Source organism: Artemia sp. Qi Xiang Cuo, chromosome 1 (genome assembly GCF_049724085.1).
Source record: "Artemia sp. Qi Xiang Cuo chromosome 1, ASM4972408v1, whole genome shotgun sequence".
Lineage (NCBI taxonomy): Eukaryota > Metazoa > Arthropoda > Branchiopoda > Anostraca > Artemiidae > Artemia > Artemia sp. Qi Xiang Cuo.
In genome coordinates this window covers 58,403,973-58,425,893 of record NC_142794.1, presented here as the reverse complement: position 1 = coordinate 58,425,893, position 21,921 = coordinate 58,403,973, and the positions used below count along the sequence as shown (strand labels likewise).

The 21,921-nt window shown below is 38.2% G+C and overlaps 1 protein-coding gene across 2 annotated transcripts in view; it reads right to left on the bottom strand.

Annotated features, from left to right (window-relative positions):
- Positions 1-21,921, bottom strand: part of LOC148956521 (ELAV-like protein 2) — a 117,811-nt gene that overhangs the window by 83,490 nt on the left and 12,400 nt on the right. For both annotated transcript variants that reach the window (XM_089085701.1, XM_089085709.1), the window contains exon 2: positions 7,257-7,525. In XM_089085701.1, coding sequence (XP_088941827.1) covers positions 7,257-7,506 — 250 coding nt within the window. In that variant the 5' untranslated portion in view covers positions 7,507-7,525. The remainder of the gene's footprint in view (positions 1-7,256; positions 7,526-21,921) is intronic.

The window sequence follows — 21,921 nt, the reverse complement described above, 5'->3', positions numbered from 1 at the left end:
TGTGGATTATGATCTCTTTTCAGAGATTAATGTCAGTGTTGGCTGTGGTTCTAGTTCAAGTGCCATAACAGGTTCAGTGGCAGCAGAAAATCAGGAGCACCTCGAGATTCCCAATAATGCTGAACCTGTACAAGAAACAACCGAGCCAGATCTAAATAGTCAAAGCAATACAGTGGATCATCCTAATTCACGTAAAAAGACCAGAAAACGAATTTCAGATAAGAAGAACTGGGTTAAGACAAAGATCAAGGCAGCAGTAAACTCTGGTACTGTATATATGAATCCTAACAACCAGAAAACTCATGGGAAAGAGAAGAAAGTGAAGGATGTTGTTTGTAATAAGGATTGTCATTATAATTGCAGTCAGGCTATTGCCTCTGAAGAGAGACAAAAGATTTTTGATGATTTCTGGAGACTAAGTAAGGATATGAAGAAAATGTTTTACTTGAAAACAACTAAGACCGTTCCAACCAAGACTAAAACCAAGAAGAAAGCGGAGACGCGCAGGAGTTGCACACTGCGATATTATTTTGTCGTTAACACGAAAACAGTCCGGATTTGCAAGACATTTTATTTGGCTACTCTTGATATTTCAGAGAGAAGAGTTTACTACGCACATTCAAATGTTGCTACAACAGGAGTGCCAAATCCAAAGGCAGTACAGGTACCTCGAAACAAAACTAGTAACGAGGACATTGAACTAGTGAAAAAGCATATTGAATCTTTCCCGTGCGTTGAATCGCATTATACTCGAGCCAAGTCTACCAGAAAATTCTTGGAAGCAAATCTAAACATTCGCAAAATGTATGAACTGTATCAGGAATACTGCAGAGAACTAGCAAGAAATGATGTTAGTGAGTTTAAGTATCGTGAGATCTTCAACACGCAGTTTAATTTGTCATTTCATATTCCGAAAGCAGATCGATATGATGTATGCGAGGAAAAACGTGTAAGTGAAGAAAACCGAATTGAAATGGATCAGGAAGTAAAAGACAAGTATGAGGCTCATGTGAAAAGTAAAATTGAGACCAAGATTGAACGTGACGTGGACAGGTCAAACCTATCTATTCCCCTACTTTGTTTTGATCTGGAGAATGTTTTTCCGCTGCCCCGGGGTAATGTTTCTTCATTTTTCTATAAAAGGAAGATAACTACATTCAACCTCACGGCAATTCTTTCATTACAGAGAAGGACTGGAGAGAAAATCAATGAGGTATACTGTTGCATTTGGTCCGAGTTTGAGGCTGGACGTGGAGCAAACGAAATAGCTAGTGGACTAGTGGCCATACTGGAAAAAGTCCTTGATACTTACCCTGATATCTGCCAATTAATTACTTGGTCGGACTCCTGCGTGTCCCAGAACCGAAACTCAATTATAAGCTTCGCCATCCAAGATGTTCTAAGAAAATTTCCGCGCTTAGAACAAGTGGTTATGAAGTATTGTGAACCAGGTCATTCGAATATACAGGAGGTTGATGCTGTACATAGCACTATTGAGCGGGGGCTAAAGCATCTTGATTTGTTTTCCCAACTAGATCTGGTGAGGAAGTTACTGAAAGTAAGAAGGATACAGCCTTTTAATGTCCTGCAAATGACCCAGTCAAAGTTCTTTGACTTTCAAAAGCCAGCAAAGCTGTACAAGTACTCGTTGGTACCGTATTCAAAGGTAAAACGACTTGAGTTCCGTCAGGATAACACTAAGAGAGTTTGGTTCAAAACTTCCTTCTCTGGAGACTTGCAAATGGCTACTATATCACAAGAATGTACTTCGGTTAAAAAGTGTCCCAACACTTCGGCTGTCCGTGTTGTTGAACGTCTTGTTTTGCCCAAACTTTGTGGCAAAAAGATTGATCTACCTGAGGCGAAAATCAAAGATGTCAAGTATCTCTTGAAGTTCATCCCCAACCAAGACAAGGAGTATTTTGAAACCAAGATTGAACAGTACTACAAGGCCAAGGGGAATGCTGAACGTTTGGAAGCCTCTCCGTCTACGCGAGATCCCTGTCCAGAGGAGGATTCCGCTGAAGAAAAAGGGCGGCCGGCAAAGAAACTCAACAAAAAATAAACGTTTCTGACGTTTTTTGTAATTTTTATACTTTTTCAAATAGTATTGCTGCATGAGAACTCGTTTGTCGTATCTTCATGGTGAAAAGAATAGGCAGCCCACACCATTTTATCGTATCTAAGTTTACTCCCATTTCGTTAAGGGCGGATTGTCGTATCTGTATTTCATTTCAAGTTTCGACAATGAAAACTTTACCTTTTCCATCTCATATTCGGGAGACCTTCCTTGTTATTTTTTCTCTTTTTTTGGATGTATTTGCGAAGAAAATCGGTTGTACCGTGTAAGTTCCAGCAAAGGGGAAATTTTCAAAGTCGTTTTTCTCGGAATTTTGAAAACCTTAGTTACGACAAAACCGCTCTCAGGGGACGATATGCCATTTTGGTCAAAATGAGTTATGTATGTGTTGTTGTTACGAAGATAGAGACATATGCCACTTTTGGACGTGGAGAAACATATAAGATAAAAAAGAAACATACGCCACGGACAAACTTTTCTCCGTTTTTGGCTCTCCTGAAAAGTTAAAAAAATGGCGTATGTCGCCCTTTTAATTATCACGGTTTGTTCATGAGTTAATGGGAAAAAGAAGTAAACCCCTGCAAAACGCTTGAGAGGACCCTGCTATACTTAAGGATTTTTTATTTATTTTTGCTTTTTTTATATTTTTTTTTTTTTATCATATTGGTATAAAAATTTGTTGATTGACGACTCCTTGGCTGAAGGTACCTGCCTAGCAAATTGAAAGCGAGTTTGGACATTCTAATGCAGAAGGTAAGGGTAACACAGAAGCGACTTACAAACTAAAATTCATCATCTCCGTCTTCTTTGTCTTGTAAGTTTCAAGCGGATCTGACCACTTTCGTGAAAAGGTCAGAGAAGAAGAATTGGTGTTCGAAAATAAACATGTTTCATGTCTGATCGGTCCAACCCGAACGATGAAAACGCCTCCCCTACCTTTACGCTGAAGAGTTGGTGGTGGGATGTTGTTGGAGGGGCACGGGCTCCCCTTGAGTCTCTAATCTTACAGAGTGAAAATGCTTTTATGATTCCATCTCAAACAAAATACAAATAAGACATTTCTTATAAATTCTGGCATCAGGAGGGGGCGGTGGTGTTGGAGAGCCTACTTTATACCTTAAATGATACAGATCAGAAAAAAAGGAAAAACATCGAAAACGTGCCAGAAAAATGTGGACATTCAAAACTGTTTCTGTTTTCTAAATAGTATAGATAATTCTATTAGAAAAGTTCAAGTACAGCTGTAGGCTTGTCGCAAAATCGTATGCTTCAGAGGGAACATAAACCGTAGGAAGTTCGAACGTATTTATTTTGACCATTTTAGAAATACGTATCCGATACACAGGGGCAAAAAATGTAAGGTACTTAACTCGTACAGCCACCACACAAAATACTTTAATAACAAACTTATGGAAACTACAGCGGAGAATTATGGAAACAGGCCCCGCAGAACGCATTATGGTACTGGTGCATTATGTGGGCACCCCGAAGAATGTATCAAGGAAACTAGTCACGAAACCCGTCAAACGGGCTATTTGCAAGAGACCGATGTAGATAAATGATTGTAAAGCCCTGGCTTCTCAATGAGTTACAATATTTAAACGATTTTTTTGGAGGGCTTAGGGGGGAAAAAGGTACCTAGCTTAGGTTAGGTTACGTATTTAATATATGCTATGCTTATCCCCCTCCATACCCTAATGTGCAAATATATAGCCCAAATTTGTTTCTAAACTATTATATATTCATCCTATTTTGTTTTATTTCATTAGCATTAACCAAACTTGACTTCTTCGCGGTGCCCACATAATGTACCAGTACCCGCATTATATTAAATCGTTTCTAACCTAACTAAACCTAACCAAAATGCAAACTAAAATATTTACTTAAAATATACCTAAATTGTAGTAGCCTACATACACAATCTCTCACGCTAAGCGGATTATCACCGAGTACATACTGAAATACAGAAAGAAACCGGGGTACTTGTGTAGAATCCGGTAACTACAAGAAAAGTGAAGCTTCGTTAATGCTAATGAAATAAAAAAAAAGATGAAAATATAATAGTTTATCAACAAAATTGGGCTATATATTCGCAGATTAGGGGGGGGGGAGTAAATAATAGCATATATCAAATACGTAACCTAACCTAACCTAACACAACCTAGGTACCTTTTATTCCCCCTAAACCTCAAAACACTAAAGTTTAAATATTGTTCCCGGAGTGAGAAACCCTTTGTTTATACAGCGTCTAGGCATTACTCGGTAAAATGCCAATCTGTTCTTGCAATACAATTCTCTTGTACTTACCAGATTCTACACAAGTACCGAAACCGGTTCTGTCAGACCAAGGACTTGAATGTGGGGGCTATAAGAGATAAGTACCAAATGTAATATTCTGACCTAGTAGGTTATGTCGCTGTTACGGAAATAACTTATACTAAGTCTTTTTACCTTGTCGCCAAAAAAATTCTGGGGAGGGGCTCTTGGCCCAAAAAAATCCTACCCCAAATTTACTGGTGTCATGTGTTAACATATCTTTTGTCCCTATACGTCTTTGGGAGATTTCTTCCTCTTGCTGGATTTATTTATATCTACCTTTTACAGCCCATAGCAACTACGTTGTTTTCATCAACGTAAACAAGACTATTTGGTTTATTATATGGACAAAACATGAGCCATGAAGACATTAAAATGCTTTCGGTTAATGTGCGATGAAGAGATTTTTTTATTTGCTATAACTTTTTCTGTAACTAATTGATTATACTGGACCATTTTTATTTCAGGAAATTTAAGGTACTTTTGTGAAATAAATACTGAAGTCTCCTGAATAAGCAGTGTCATGCCTATGGTTTGGTTCTAGAACGGCTCAGGCCATTTTTTGGAAGGGAAGCGGGGTAGCTGCGGTGAGAGTCGTCAAAATTTCTTTTAGCCCTTAAACGACCTGAAAAGAACGATTTTGTCGACTTTTCTCTTTTTTGGGGTAGAGCATAAGCCCTTGACGCTCCCTCTTCTGCGTGAAGCCTTCTTCTTTGGATCCAAATTTTTATTTTCTTGTGGCTACAGGAATCCAGCATTTGAGATCTAAGCAAAGATTTTTATGCCTGGAAGGTTTTATTTTTGAATTTATTTTTCCTGGGCCGCTTTGTATGGAAAGGGTGGCCGTAAAAATATCAGATAGGAGGAAAAGCAGGGAAAAAATACTAGTTCCCTAGGAAACGGGTCCGACAAAGGACCAGAAAAAGGCCAAAAACTTTTTCTGTACTTCTTATAAAAGGGAAGGTTATAAAATTTTAAAGGAGCTCCTCCGGTTTAAATTGAAGGCTCGAGTGCTCTTATTAAGGGCCTATGGTAATTGGAGGGCGATCAGCCTCAGTTCCCTGCTATTTTCTGCTACCCGATCCTTCCGTGACCCAATGATATTCGACCACAATTATGAGATAGCCTAGCAATGTTATTCAGAGACTTAAAAAAATCTGATAAGAATGCTTTGGAGTTGATCCTCCCCCGTAAACCCAGGGCAAAGGCCCTTTACCATTTAAAGCGCCCACTGTTCAAAGATAGGTTTTGGTAGTAAAGGTGGCAATGTTTGGTCTTGGTGGTCCGGTTAGCTAGGAGCTCTTAGGTATCATTCGCTAGGCCAATATTCCCAGAGTTTCCCAGGTACAACCTGGAGAAGACACACGTAAATGGAAAAATAAGTCAAAAGACGCTATGTGTTTCCGAGTTTTCAAATTATTTGCAATATATTGGGAACAGCTTGAGGGATCGGGATGAAACTTTCGGGGAGTATTGGGAGGGGGGTTAAGTGGATCTCAATTTTGACTTAGGGGAAGTAGTTCTTCCCAGTAATTCTAATTACCTGAGTTTTTTCCAGTAATATTGATATTATGATAGTTCTTTTTTTGCTGTTCTGGCAAATTTGCACGACACAAAGTTCAAAATACATATCGTTTTCAATGAAACGTAAATGCCACTCAAGCCGAATAGTGAATTTGAAAGACAGGGAAGAGAAATCACCACTTATTTGTAAACTATGATTAACCTTGTGATGCTTGGTTCTTGTTGTGTTGTTGCAGATGTTAAGACAAATAAAACACATTGCTAAAACACAAATTGTTTTCAGTAAAGCGCTAATGACGCTCTGGCCTTTAGAAAGTTTAGGAGGCAGTTAACCTGCATCTTGTTTGTGGTAGTTTGTGTTTTTTTTTAAGTTTGACTTGACAATATTCATTTTAAATTCTACTCGTTTTAGGACTCATCTATAAATGTATCTATTAGATAATTTCTATGTAGATAATTTTAAATTCTTACTCGTTTTTATTCATCTATAGCAGTATCTATTATCTTTATGCCTGATGTGATCATTCCTTTTAATTTCTGTTGGTTTTGGGTTTCATTTATCCATTGATAGTAATTTCTGTTTGTTTACTTTATAATTATCAAATGAGTTTATTTCTGCTCGTCCTATTTTTTAGTATGGTTCTTTACTTTTTTTGAAAAGCGTCTTTTCTGTAAAGCGTTGTTAAAAATAAATACTGTTTAAGCCCGGTCACGAGCAGGATTGTTTTGTGATTTCTTTGCTATTTCGGGTGGGTGAGAGATAACATACTATGTCCAAGGAAAAGTCACCCCTGGAAAACCTGACTTAGAAAACCCATCCTGGAAAACTTGCCTCTGGGAGACCTACCCTCAGAAAACTCGTCCTCAAGGAAAACTGAATAAAATCAATATAATCTTCCCCGTATTATGAATGCTAGAGGTGGATAAGACATCAATGTACATCCCTAAACAAAAATTATTCTGTCAAAATGGATGACATTGTCGTTTAACTAATTTATAATTTTTCACGTTATTGCTATTGCCACGTTTTTTGTACTCAAGAATCGAAAACTAGCATTCTCAGGAAAAATAGTATCTCATCGAGCATAAATTTTAGGAGCTAGACACTGGATATCGTATCTTCATTAGTAAAGTTCAAAAATTTGATTTAAAAATCTGAAATAGAAAAATTGCCAGAGTGTTAAATTAACGCACTGTATTAGATCTTGCAATAATTTCTGCCAAAATATGGATAAACTGGCTCTGATTCGTTAGGTACTTGCTTAAATTATACGATCGAGTAGCTTTTTGATGTAAAGAGCAAGAAGTCCCATGCCTAAGTAGTGATGGTCCTTACCAGTAACCTTGTCCCTAATGAGTTTACAGCTTTCTACTTCCCCAATGGATCCAAAAAGTGATCGAATTTCTTCTTGCGTCATGGTTTGAGGTAGATAATTTACAATTAAATTAGTTTTGCTTTCTCCGTCATCCGACCTCGATGACATGCGACTAGAGCTGTTCTGTGGATTGTTTCCTAACTGACCAACTAAACTGTGGTGCAGGCTGCTGACACCATTTTGTTGCACTAGACTATCGATGGTGTTCATTGTAGAAAAAAGACGAAACCTGAAAGAGACGAGATTTATAATCAAAATTAACCGCCGACAGCGATGAGTCACCTACTCAGCGCCACCTGATGTACATATCATGAGCGCCACTTCTTCCATCTAGCCTAACCTCTTCATAACACGCACAGAATAATCAAGCTTAAGTTTTTAGAACTTTTAAAAGAGCTTTCTATTCTAATTATACGGCCCTTGTGTTTCAGGTGCCCTTCTTTAAAAATTGGGACAAACAGTAAAACTTCGGCATAAAGAGCAAGGTATTGAGGAAGGGGGCAACTTCTTCATATACGAAATAATTTCTGTTCGTTTTAAGTTTTAATGTTGCTCCTTACTTTTATATGAAAAAAAACTTTTCTTTTATTTATTTTCTGGTCGTTTTTCAGTTAATGTCGGTAAATCTGGCTCACCCTGCATGAAAAATTCCCTCCCGTCATGGGAAAGGCTTCCGTGGAATGTTCCTCCGACGTAAAATACACCCCCTCCCCCGTAAAATTCCTCCCGGACAATTCCATCCTCTGTGAAAATTTTCCCCCTACTATGGCTACTACTACTAACAACTCACTGGAACACCAAGCCGCCTAAGGCCAAGACGGCTGCGCGCGCTCATCCTACACTCCAGTCAAACCGAAGCTTCCCTCTCTATACCCTCCCAAGAAGTTCAGATTTCATTCAAATATTTTCTTATGACCTTTTCCCACCCCATTCGAGGACATTCTGCTTTTCGTTTGCAGACACTCTTAGTTTATGCCTTACAGAGAAAAAGAAGTTTTGAGCAATAACTAAATGTTTGTCTCTCAGATCTAATAGTCCCCGAAATAATGTCTATGAATTTAAATTAAGATATTTAAGTTCTATACGAAACGCTTTGCATTTTTTACTTACAGTCAGAAGTTAGAGTAATTTGTAAGCAACCACTTAATTCCACACCTTAGGGAGCAACTAACAAGTTTTTGAGCAGAAACTTTATTGTCCTACCTCGGATTTTAGAAGTTATGAATAGCAAATTGATCTTAATGATCCCAGTCTATTAACAACAACAAGTAGAAGCAGCTACAAACAGGAATTTACAGTCCTTCCATATAGCCAGAATCACAGTTGTCTTTGCGGCTTTAAAATCTAGTTAAAATATAGTTTAACTAAACTGTCCTAAAGGACAGTGGCTGAGGAAACCCAGCTTTCTCAAATATTCCTTTGTTTTCACGGTTCCATTGCAACTGAACCACCGTGCAACTGAACCCTGGGCAACTGAACCACCGTGCAGCTGAACCAACATGCAACTGAACCCCCGTGCAACTGAACCACGGTGCAAATCAACCCCCGTGCACTTGAACCCCCGTGTAGCTGAACCCTCCTGTAACTGAACCCTCGTGCAACTGAGCCCTCGTGCAACTCAACCCCGTGCAACTAAACCATCGTACAACTGGACCACTGTGCAACTGAACCACCATGCAACTGAACCATCATACAACTGAATCCTCGTATAACTGAACTCTTGTGCAACTCAACCACCGTACTTACATGGGTAAAACACAAGTTAGATTCTTTACTCATTTAACCTTGCTGGAATTGTTTGCTTTGTAAAGTCGTAATATAAATGACTGTCAAGATGATTAATACAAAAGCACTGTTTTGTTGTCACAAAAAGAAAGAAAGTCGGACGTCACAAACTCTTAAAGCCAGATTTATTTCTCCTTTTTTATGTCTGTTAACGGGGGTTCCCTTCACCCTGTCACTGTCATCGGTTCTAGGTATTTAGGCTACTTCCCTCCCCTCTCCCATGGAAAAACCCTCCCCTGGAAAATACCCCCTCGCGGAAAATATGGTTTTCCAAGTTTTAACATTTTATTTTGGTTCGGTTATTTTTTAGTTAGCTGAGGAGTGCTAAGGAAAGTGGAAAAGAGGAATTTATGTGCAAGTCTTGTCCCCCCCCCCTCCGTTCAAAAATGTTCTTCTCATGGAAAATCCTCCAGAAACTCTCCTGCCCCCTTCAGAAAACTCCTACGCGAAAAATGTCCCTATGGTTCCCAATAACAAACACTATTCGTAAGCAATGGGCAAATTACAGAACTTAAAAAGGTACTTAAACTTCTGCAATGGGGTTCTCCGGTTGTTTCGTAGCTAAGGAGGGGGGGACCTCAAAGGGTGCATTTTAATGCCGAAACATCTCAACTCTCATTGAGCCTTCGGATAAATACAGAATTACCTCTAGGGGAGAGACGAGAGGAGGATAGAGGTAGAAATTAGTTATAATCCCCAGGCAGGTCTACTCTTTTTTTTAAGTCAAAAGTGATTGAATACCAAACCAACCACAAGAGGTATTTTTCAGGGGGGAGATATTTTCAGGGGGGAGATATTTTCAGAGGAAGGTATTTTACAGGAAGGGGGGGAGTATTTTCCGCGAGGTGGTATTTCCCGAAGGTATTTTCCACAGGAGGTGTTTTTCCCCGGGGGGGGGAGGGGCTGGTTATCCTACAATCACTTTTGACTTTTAAAAAGGACACTAACACTTTCACTTTCCAATTGAACAAAAAAACATGATTAGTATTTTTGTTTTTGTGACAAAAAACAGAGCTATATTAGTCATCTTGACAATCATTCATATTATGACTTTAAAAAGCAACAATTCCAACAAGGTTGAACATGTAAAGATCTTAACTTGTGTTTTACCCATGCAAGTACGGTGGTTGACATGCACAAGAGTTCAGTTATACGAGGGTTCAGTTGCAAGGTGGTTCAGTTGCACGGTAGTTCAGTTATGCGGTGGTTCAGTTGCACGGTGGTTCGGTTTCACGGGGGATCAGTTAAATTAGGTTGAGTTGCATGGAAGTTTAGTTGCAAGAGGGTTTAGTTAAATGGGGTTCAGTTGCCTAGTGGTTAAGTTACACGAGGGTTCAGTTGCACAGGGATTTGGTTGCACGGCGGTTAAGTTACACGGTGGTTAAGTTACAGGGGGTTCAGTTGCTTGTGGTTCAGTTACACGGTAGTTTAGTTGCACGCACACCCCGAATCACAACTGAGACGAATCCGTCTGTTAATTTTCGTTCAGCTCCTCAAGCACCTGGAGAAAATTTTGTATTATAGACCTAATGTTGCAACATCAGGGCTGAGCATAACTTCTAGACATCCACAAGCCAAAGTAGCTCAGCATTTGGCAGGAAGGCCAAATGCCATTTGGCAGGAAGGCCAAATGATGAATCCAAATACAAGTATACCTCTACAATATGATCCAGAGTCGAGTGGTTCTAACACGTTACAACCTTCATGCATGCCTATTGAAAGAAAGTCTTCAAGCGATCTTCCTGGATCATACAGAGGTTCTGAAGAAGTATTGAACGCATCTATGTTTTGAAGACATGACCAGACACACTTCCACGTTCCATACTTCCACGATAGTCGGAGAATATTAAGTGACATTTTGGTTGACATCTTATGTCATACATCCTAAGAAACAATTATCACAAAGCTCTCTTATTCGACAATGAAATTTTTGAGTTCAAAGGAAGAAACAACAGGGCAGCAAATAAAAACTCAAGTCGTTCAACACAACGACTAGAAAAAGCAAGAGCAGTATCATCTGCAAACGAAGTAAGGCAAGCACCCGGCAGGTAGAATCTCATCGTATCAACATAAATAAAATAAAGCAGTGGGCCTAAAAGAGAACCCTGCGGAACACCACTTTTCATAAAATACTGACCAGAAAAAACGCCATTTAATATAACTCTAACAGACCTTCCAGTTAAAAAAAAACTTTCAAACCACTTCAGATGTAAATCCCTAACGCCCAAACATTCTAATCTACGTAATAAAATATTAAAATCTACTGTATTAAATGCCATTTTAAAACCACAAATACTGTAAGCGCTAGCTAGCTAAAATAACTGTTAGCTAGCTAAATTTTTTGATACAATAATCCCTATGATCTCAGCAGAACTTTAACCACAGCCACACCAGAAACTTTTTTCCCATTTAAGAAACAGAAATTAAAAGTCTTTAAAACCGTAAAAAATCGGATTTAGAAAAGGCGTGAGGCTCGAAACACTTTCCTTCTGCCCCATATGAACTGCAGATCAATTTTGAATGGTTCACTTTAATACCATGAAGAATTCAAGATCATCAAAGGTAAGTGCCATTTGGAGAGAAACAGGATAGAAATACTTAATCGTGGAGAGCCACTAATCTGTACTTCTGCCCTTTATATATCAAAGTCCCAAATCTCCGGCAGAGAAGCTTATTTATATAGTTGCCATAAATGATTTTATAGGTCTTATAACCTTTCAAAGCAAAGTAGGGATATTCTCAATCCCGTAAGGACAAAAAAATAATAAGGCTCCAGGTGCTGATAGGGTGGTAAATGAGTTTCTTAAATATGGTGGCTCTGAGGCTAGAAATAAGTTACTGAAGATTTTGAATATGATTTTTGAAAAAGGGGAAGTACCTAACGATTTTAGGAAAACCTTAATTAAGCCACTTTATAAGAAAGGTGATAACAGTGAGTGTGGTAATTATCGAGGCATTAGTCTGGTCTCTGTAGATAGTAAATAACTTAGTAATATGATACTCTTTTAGAATGAGAGATGCAGTAGATAAAGTTTTAAGAGAAGAACAGTGCGATTTTATAAAAGGTAGAGGATGTGTCAACCAAATTTTCATTCTTAGGCTAATAATTGAGAAGTGCCTAAGTTTTCAAACACCTTTGGTCCTCAGTTTTATAGATTATGAGCAAGCTTTCGATTCTGTTGATAGCAAAGCTTTATTAAAGGTTTTATCCTTGTACGGTATACCAGACAAATACATTAAAGTGATTAGTGCTATGTACGAGAATAACACTGGTGCGGTTTAAGGTAGCGAATGAGGTTAGCATTTGGTTTTGTATTAAATCAGGAGTTAAGCAGGGTTGTGTTCTATCCCCCTTTATATGGATTATTGATGGACTTTGTCTTAAGGACCACAGGAAAGGCAATGGGAGACCACGGAATCAAATGGGGAGGAAAAAGTCTGCTGGACTTTGATTATGCTGATGATTTAAGCATCCTAGATGAAAGTGTGAGCGAAATGAATGAAGTTTTAGAGGTTTTGCGAGTTCAGGGTGCTAGAATAGGTTTGAAAATTAATGTTAGAAGACTAAGTCACAAAGGCTAGGAATAAGTGAAGATGAAAAGGTGAAGTTGGGTAATGAAAAGATTGATCAGGTGGACAGCTTCACTTACCTTGGAAGTATTATTAGTAAAGATGGTTGGAGCAGTGAAGATGTCAAAAGTAGAACAGCCAAGGCTCAGGGTGTTTTTTCACAGTTAAAAAAAGCTTGGAAGAATAGGAATATAAGTCTGCAAACCAAGATTAGAATATTAGAAGCTACAGTGATGACAGTGGTCAAATATGGCTCGGAAGCATGGGCGCTCCGAAAAACGGATGAAGATTTGTTAGATGTTTTCCAGAGAAATTGCTTAAGGATTGTTCTGGGTACCCGGCTGACTGACTGTATTTCAAACAATAAGCTGTACGAAAAATGTGGTTTAATACCGCTCTCTAGGGCTATTAATGAAAGAAAGGTGGCTGAAAGGTAATGAAAGGTGAGGTGGCTAGGGCACGTTGTGCGGATGAAGGATGACAGATTGTTATTTTCGGCCAACCGTCTAGGGCTAAACGGAAAGCAGGTCGTCCTCGTCTGGGGTGGGAGGACGTCATAAAGAAAGGTTTAAAGGAAATGGAAACTTCATGGGCGGCCGTAAAAAGGGAGGCTTTGAATAGATTGGGATGGAGGAGGAGCGTGCGTAGCTGTGTTGGCCTCAGGCGGCTAGGTGCTGCGGTGAGTTGTTAGTAGTAGTAGTAGTAGTAGTATAATAAGATCCACACTAGCCTACTGTATATTAGGCTAGCTATGCTTCATGTCTCAGAAGTAAAAAAAAAAGTCAGAAAAAAGTAAAAAACTTCCACTCGCAATAAAATAAAGTTCTAGTTCATAGTCAAGAACAAACCATTTGAATTTTTTTCATCTAAATAGTATGCTTGCAGTGTCCGAGTCCAAATGACAAACAATGATTAATGACATTGTGTTAACTCAATACACTCAATACACGTTTGTTAAAAATCAAGAAATGATGCTCTTATAGTCTTACGAGGGGAGAATGATATTCATATATGTCAAATTCCTTTGCTGGTTTTTGATGATCTAATTTTCGAAATAAAATAGCAATAGAATTATTATGAAAGGAAAGAATATGCCAATACTATTGGATGTTACAGCTTCGTTACATGACAAAAAGTAACTAGATCCAAATAAGGAAAATAATCTCTTTCAGATAAAGATTTTCACGCCAAAAATACGCCAGTTAAATTAAAATACGCCAAGAATTACACATGGCGGGATGACTCAAAAATTCCGTGCCTGTCACCATAAAAATAAGCCAGTGTGGCGGGAAATAAGCCAATATGGCAACAGTGCTGGAGAATATCGCTACTACTACTACTAACTGCTAACAACTCACCGCAGCACCAAGCCGCCTGAGACCAACACAGCTACGCACGCTCCTCCTTTATCCAAGTCTATTCAAAGCCTCCGTATTTACGCCCTCCCAGGAAATTCCCATTTCCCTTAAATCTTTCCGTATGACATCCTCCCACCCCAACCGCGGACGACCTACTTTCCGTTTAGGCTTAGACACTTGGCTGAAAAGGACAATCTTTGGCAATCAGTCATCTTTCATCCGCAGAACATGCCCTAGCCATCTAAACCTTTCTCTCATTATAGGCCTAGAAAGTGGGATTGAACCACATTTTTCGTGCAGCCTACAGTTTGAAATACGGTCAGCCAGAGGGGTACCCAGAACAATCCGTAGGCAATTTCTCTGGAAAACATCTAGCAAATCTTCATCCGCTTTCCGGAGCGCCCTTGCTTCAGAACCATATTTGACCACCACAATATAGATTCGAAAACACATAAATTAAAATTGGGACTGCACAACATAAGAAATTATGTCGATTTGGCAAAACGAAACATTGCATCAACCTTTGGTTTGTTTTGCCAAAAAAAAGTGTTTTCTGTGAACAACTCTTATTTTATTTCTTCGCCAACGATTAAACTCCCTTGTGTTCGGAGTCCGCCATATTCCCATCCCGGGAAATTCCCCCAGTTAGAAATTACACCCATGGAAAACACCCTCCGAGGAAAATTTCCCCTCCAGGAAAAAACCTCAGATAATTACCCCCTGAAAGAGTTCCCCTACATGCAAAAGGGCCTTAGGGGGGAGGGGGATTTATACCTAAAACCTTCGCAATAGTGCACTCAACAACTTCTTAAAGTTTCTTGGCAATCGGACGAACAGCGCAGTAATGCATTCCGGACACACAAACATATATTCCTTTTATTTATATACAGTAGATATGGAAGAGCGAAAATTCGTAGTGTGTGTGCCCAGTGCCATATCTGGGATTTTTTGTTTGGAGAGGGGCAGTTACAGAAAGAATACAGAAGAATCGGTTAACAATTCGTGGATTTTCTCTAATGGTCTCCAATAAGGTTTTTTTTCGCATGTGTAAGACCCATTTAGAAGTTATATATATTTTGTAGTTTTTGAAAAGAGCTAGCTTTATATGTGCATTTTATGACCAATTTAGGTTTCGAAGACATTTTTTCCAGAGGAGGGAGGGTCAAACCGGGTAACCTCCTGGAAACGGCCCTGTGTAAGCCCCAAGTGCAGAAGATATTCACATTCTCCAGTTTCCAGACCCTCTAGGAATGGGAGGGCGCACTAGTTCGCAGTGTGCGTTCGGCCCATAACATATAATGGCATCAAAAATCTTGTATAAAAAAGGTGTTACCCGATGTGTAACCTCAAAAGTCAGAAAATTCTAAATTCACATTTTTTTTTGCAAAGGCACCCTAAAGGTTTCTAAGTCCCATCCCAAGCCTCGGCAATATATCCACAACGGGTACATACATAGCTTTGCAAACGAGGATTAGATTGAAACAGGCTAACATCATTTTCAAAAATCGAACACCATTTGCAAAATACTTGCAATGTTTGCTTTAGGGCAGTCACATCGCATTTTTAGCCCCATAAACATTGTTAATGGCTTAACAAGCTGAAAATTTGGATTTCAATGCAAGCTACAAATTACTGTAGGGAGCTCTGTATAAGTGTTGATTGGGAGCCATGCTTCAGGACTGTAATGGGGGATGGAGTAATAGTGGGAACCACATCTCACCGATAATGCACCCCATTACCGTAATGCTTCTACCCTTTTATAATGTTTATTGTTTGTCAAGTATCAAGTTTTACGGCTTCACATCCGCCTCTATTTGTGGTGCTGGCTATGCGTAGCGATCTAATACGTAGCCTCTTGGGTCGCAAGTCCCACTTCAAGATTTAGTTTATATGGTTGCAAAGAAAATACCCATTTTGACCGAGGCGACGCATTCCTTCTTTTGTTGGTAGATTTGGGCTTTAAGCACATAACAATCCGCTGTTGGAGTACATAAAGCATTAGTGACTAGTGAACCAGAAGAGTTGCCCTCTACAACTTTCTCTACCCTTGCTAATGGGGTCATGAATAATTAGAATATTTAAATCCTATTCAAAACTGTTGGAAATACACACAAGATCAGAGTCAAAATTTGGTTTAAATAAGGGGCGGATCCAGGATTTTTTTAAGGGGGGAGGGTGCAAAATAGGTTAATCCAATAGACTTGCGTTAGGAGCAAGTTTAATTAACGTAAACTTGCGCTAATTAAGTAAATTACACTACTTTAGACTACGTTAGGGGGCGGCCCCCTCTGGATCCACCAATGGTGGAAATCAGATGACTTTTCGAATTCGGACGCACAAAAAGTAGACATCATGAACTTTGTTGCATCAAAATTAGTAAAGTAGTCAAATTTCGTGTATAATTGAGTGTCAAGAGGGAGTTTTTCAAACCCAAATATAGAATGCGATAGAACTCAAAAAGGACAAAAATTACCCTGAACTGGAGGAGCCAAGTCCCTCCTTCAATATCCCACTCATAATGCGTACTTGGTCGCTGGTGTTTTAATGAGATCAACATGTTTTTTTTTGTTTCCGCTGAAACCGAAAAGTTCTTCTAAATATTGGAAAATTCATTAACAAAAATTGTAGTTATCTTCTTTTTACAAGGAAAGTGCTATATTTTACTGAATATTACAAGTAGTACGTTTTTCGCAAACCATTCATCTTCTTAAGGAGGAAGTGGGGGGGGCGGCAAATATCCAGCCTGTCCCTCTCCTGAGTGATCGGCTTTTAAAAATTATTTGGTTCAGTCAGGGCTGTATCCAGGAATTTTGTTCGGGGGGGGGGGGTGTATTTTTTATGAGGGGGCAGAAAAAACATTAAAATCCGTCAAATTGTGTTTGTGCATTTTTATTACATTTTTACGAGGATGACAAATACTTCTAGAAGAGAAGTTCTAACCCCCTAATCCCTTTTCTGAATACGGCCTTGGGTTCAATGTTGCGCCATGATTTTATGCTGAAATGAAGGGGCTTGTAATTCATGCACAAAAAATAAAATCGTTTCCACAACTGTGAAGCAGCTGGGTAAGTACTTAAGAATATCAATAGGCTACCTGCATGACCATATCTAGGGGGCATCCGAATTTGACCCCCTGCCCCTCCCGAAATCTTTTTCCAACTCTTAAAAACGTGTCAAAATGCATACAAACAAATTTTTGATGCATTTTTTAAGGCTTTTTTATAAACCTCCCCCGAAATAAATCCTGGATATGCCCTTGAATACCTGGTTAATAGCGATTCAGTAAATTCAGACTACTTGAGAAGGAAATCGACCAAAAGCTGGAGAAGAACCCGTAGGAATGCTTGTCAGAAACCGGAACCCTGATGTCGTTAATGCGGGCAAAAGCACAATCTCGTACTTTATGACAAATTAAAAAACTCGCAGCTGGTCGGCATTTGACATAAATACAGATGCTTGCATTATTAGCATCTGTCTAGCAGTAAATAGTATCGAGATAAATATCCTTTGTACGAATCGTATTTGCATTTGAAACAGGCGTCTCAGTGAATCTAAACAAGTGAGGACATGCTTTTCAATTTCAAAGCTTCACAAAGACATGCCGAGAAAAAAGGTCAAGCTTAGCCCTCCCTTGTAGCAATTACTAACCAACAATATATGCTATTTAATAAGAAAAATAAGTGTTGTTACTTGACCAATTTCTTTTTTGTTCTGAAGAATAAAATTATAATCTAGAAAAGTACGAAACGTAGTGTAATAATCCATTTCGTTGGATTACTTTTTTGGCAAGGTCCATTTTTTCCCTAGCACACGGGTGGTTTCAGACGCGGAACCAGATTTTGATGTTCTTAGTTCTCATTTTCAGCTTAATCTGAACTCGATTCTGGCATTAGTTATTTTTCTGAACAGTGGGGATTACTTTTGACCTTAGGAGCAACTTTCCTTGTTTAATTATCCTGTTTTAGTTAGAAAGTTCGGTACTGGTGCGTTATATGGACACTTTTGTACATTGTACAAGGAAACCAGTCACGAAAAACCCGTCAAACAGGCTATTCTCCAGAGACCACTATACATAAATGACTGCAAAGCCGTGGTTTCTCGATGAGTTACAATATTTAAGGGATTGTTTTTGGGGGTTTAAGGGGAAAAAAGGTACCTAGGTTAGGTTATGTATTTAATATATGCTATGCTTTACCCCCATCACCCCCCACCCCTAATGTGCAAATATATAGCCCAAATTTGTTTATAAACTGTTATATATGCATCCTATTTTATTTCATTAGCATTAACCAAACTTGACTTTTTAGAAGTGTCCATATAACACACCAGTACCAAAAGTTCCTGTTGCCATTTCTCACTATGCGTTTTTTTCGATTTTCACTGTTTTTATGGATTTTTGCTGATTCTTCCGCTTATTTGTATTTAGTACAAGTGAGATTGTGTTTAATGTTTGTATAAACAATTATTCGGATTAGAATTTTTCCAAAATCAGAAGTACAGAAAGCTTTAACTTGGCCGTGATCTCGTTGCACCTCTCCGTCTCATAACGCTGATCATCCAACAGCAAGATACAGTTCGCCTCCCGTCCTGCCATGTTTCTAGCTCCATTTCTGCCTCTTTGTCCCGTGCAGCTATGTATACACGAATGTGTTCAGTAGGATATCCAAGGAAGTCCCCATTCATCGTCGTCGATGTTACTAATAAACAAGGACTGATACCCCTTGTTTATAGCTCCGATATGTAAATAATTTCTTAGTTTCTCACTCACATTACAGTTAATAGATTTTAAAAATCAGAGGGATAAAAAAATTACAAAGAAAACAGATAGCTTATATTACAAACAAGCAATAATTGCATGTATATTCATTTATCAGTACAGCTTTCCTTGGACAAGACATTATATTTTCCTGAAAATTGGCATAATACCGTATTCCGGTGTGAAAGAACGAAGTAGATTGGTCATGACTGGAGAAAATCCGTGTCCCCTTACTTTTACTCATAAATCATCTGCTGACTGAGATTAGAGACCACTGAAGGGTGAAAGCCTTGCGCATAAGTAGGAGGAGTTTCAAAATTAAATTTTTGTTGTTGATAAATCAGTTGATTCCGAGCTTTTTGAGAATGACAATCCCGTTTGATAGCTGTGAAGTGAATCCCGTCTTCCGGTGTGAAAGAACGACCTAGATAGGTCACGATTGGGGAAAATTCGCATTCCCTTACTTTTACTCATAAATCATCTGCTGACTGAGATTAGAGACCACTGAAGGTTGAAAGCCTTGCGCATAAGTAGGAGGAATTCCAAATGAAATTTTTGTTGTTGACAAATCAGTTGATTCCGAGCTTTTAGAGAAAGACAATCCCGTTTGATAGCTGTGAAGTGAGTCCCGGATTCTTAATTGTTTCGCATTATATATTCAGAAAGATTACAATAATCATTTGTATACCAGGACACCGAGCTCCGGTCGGTGATTATCGTTCGTAATAAGATAATTGTTTTGATTTCCGGTGCGAAAAAACGATCTAGATAGGTTCTGACTTTGGGAAAATTTGTCTAGGGCCTTACTTATTTTTTTGATAAACATCTTTCGTAGGTATGACGTAACAAATATCCAGACATACAAATACAATATTGTAATAATTTTACTATCTATAGCAAATCAAATAAAACAAAATTAAAGTCAGTTTTCGAGAGAGTTTAAAAATTGTCTCTCTTTTTATCAAGCGAAGCTTGGTCCCCGAGTAGCCTACTTGCTTTTAAAAAAGATTAAAAAACACGAATGGATTCCGAACCGTTACATTTTAGAACCAGAAACATTTTTTTTACCAAGAAAATATCTAAAAAGAAAAGGAAAAACCACATTTATGGACAAAAACGAAAGGGAGAAATAGAACGTTTCCATTAGTGTTTACCTTGATGCGTACCGTGACATTTTTTCCTATGTTATTTACCAGTTCATTACCGTTGTTGGATGAGCAGGCTATCTACACTGTTCGGTATGAATTCACTCATCTTTCTGCTACTTACTAAGAGTAGTGACGGGGGGGGGGGTCTAACCCATCATTATCCCTAAATATCCAGTTTTTGCCGATATTTACCCAGATTCTTTGTGCAAGTCGCTGGTTCCTTGGGGGTTTTACCAACTTGCTTTCGTCTCGGATATACATTCCCGCTTGCAACCCCGGGGTTGTTTCTCCAATTTTTTTCTCCAATTGTTCAGTTTCAAGTAGATTTTTAGTTTTCCGGTCAGTTTTAGAACACTTTATTGGTAAAAAAAAACTTAGTTTTATCACGGCCCAAACTGTCAAGATACGATCTTAAGATCATCCTAAAATAATCGAGTGCTTTGACCAAAGGCATCAGTATTCAATTTTACATAGACCATTGCCATGAAGTATAAACAAAAATTTCAGTTTTTACAGATAGAATTCATAACAGACATTTTGTTATTTGCCGGCAACGAAGCATTAAACAATGACACCCTTTTTTTGTCAAAGTGTCAGAATTTTTCATTTACATGGAAAACTAACTGTCAAAATGGAACACCAAAAAATGCTATGTAATGCAGGGATGTCTTTCTCGCCCTATTAATACTATCTATTGTGCTCAAGTTTTACTCCGATTCTTGAAAACTGATTTTAGCTCTAAGAAATCATTTTGGTCCTAATATACGCATATCATTGTTAGTTCATATACTTAGCCCAGTTATTTTTTCGGAGAAATAATGTATATATCGAAGGTTTTATTTTGAAGCTTCTAAAACAATGTATTTAAAGTACTGATGTTCTTCATGATTACATGAATAATGGCTAAGATAGCTAAATGGAGAATATTGTGGATGGGAAGAAAGTCAAAGAGAAAAAAAATATCAGAAACTGCACTTTTGCATGCGCTCAGAGGGAAAAAAGGTGATATTAAAAAAAGGAAAACGATATATAAAACGCAAAGAATGCGAGTTGTACTATTTTTTAAGTTGAGAAACTTTTTCTTGATTTTTAACTGCTGTTAGTGGTGAAGTGCTAATGCATAAATGTTACTCTGATATTAGTTTGGTCTTTAGAACAACGGACACCAAAAGCGAGAAACAGAGTTTCAACAAAAAACTACTTTCATTGCCAATAAAAGAAATTCCATGCAGTGGCGTCAATCCACGAAAATGTAAGAGAGGGGGGTAACCTGAATATTCAAAATATAAGGGGCAAAAATTTGATATCTCTTTAATTTGTTTCAATGAAGATACCAAAACCGTATTTCTCAAAACCTAAGGAGTACCTCCTGCCCCCTCCCCCGAAGTGAGGCACCTGATTCCGTTCAAAAACATGATTATCAGAAGTCACATGATTGACTAGTTTAAACTGAATCTAAAAACTGATTTCCACAATAGATGACGTTCGAGCCCTAAAAAGGGTTTCCAATTTTCTAAGATTTAAATAACGTTTATCGAGAAATAACATGGTAATAAACTATTGGAAGAAGCCCCATTCGTTCTTTTTGCTGAGTAATTAAGAGAAACGGGGAAATGTCAAAATGTTGATAGTAAACAAGTCAGCCAAGGAAAAAACACCTTCCAATGTGGATATCGTGAGGAGTCAGTTATACGTCAAATTAAAAATCATAGAAGAAATGCCCCAAAATAAATCTACCGGCTTTTATGACTTCGTGTGCATATTTTCAATAAAGTAATTTTCATACACTGGAAATTTATTTTCAATTCTTCCTAAGTTAATGTTTGAATTTACTTATCATTTAATTGCATTTGACAAATGTTGTCTGCTCTATTCTTTGGAAGGAGATTCACATCTTACTCGTCAAGGAACATAAAATACTATATAAAAAAAATCCAATCTTGCCGACAAAATAAATTTCAATTACTAACACAGTATGATTATGATTAGCAATACAGACGAATTTAAA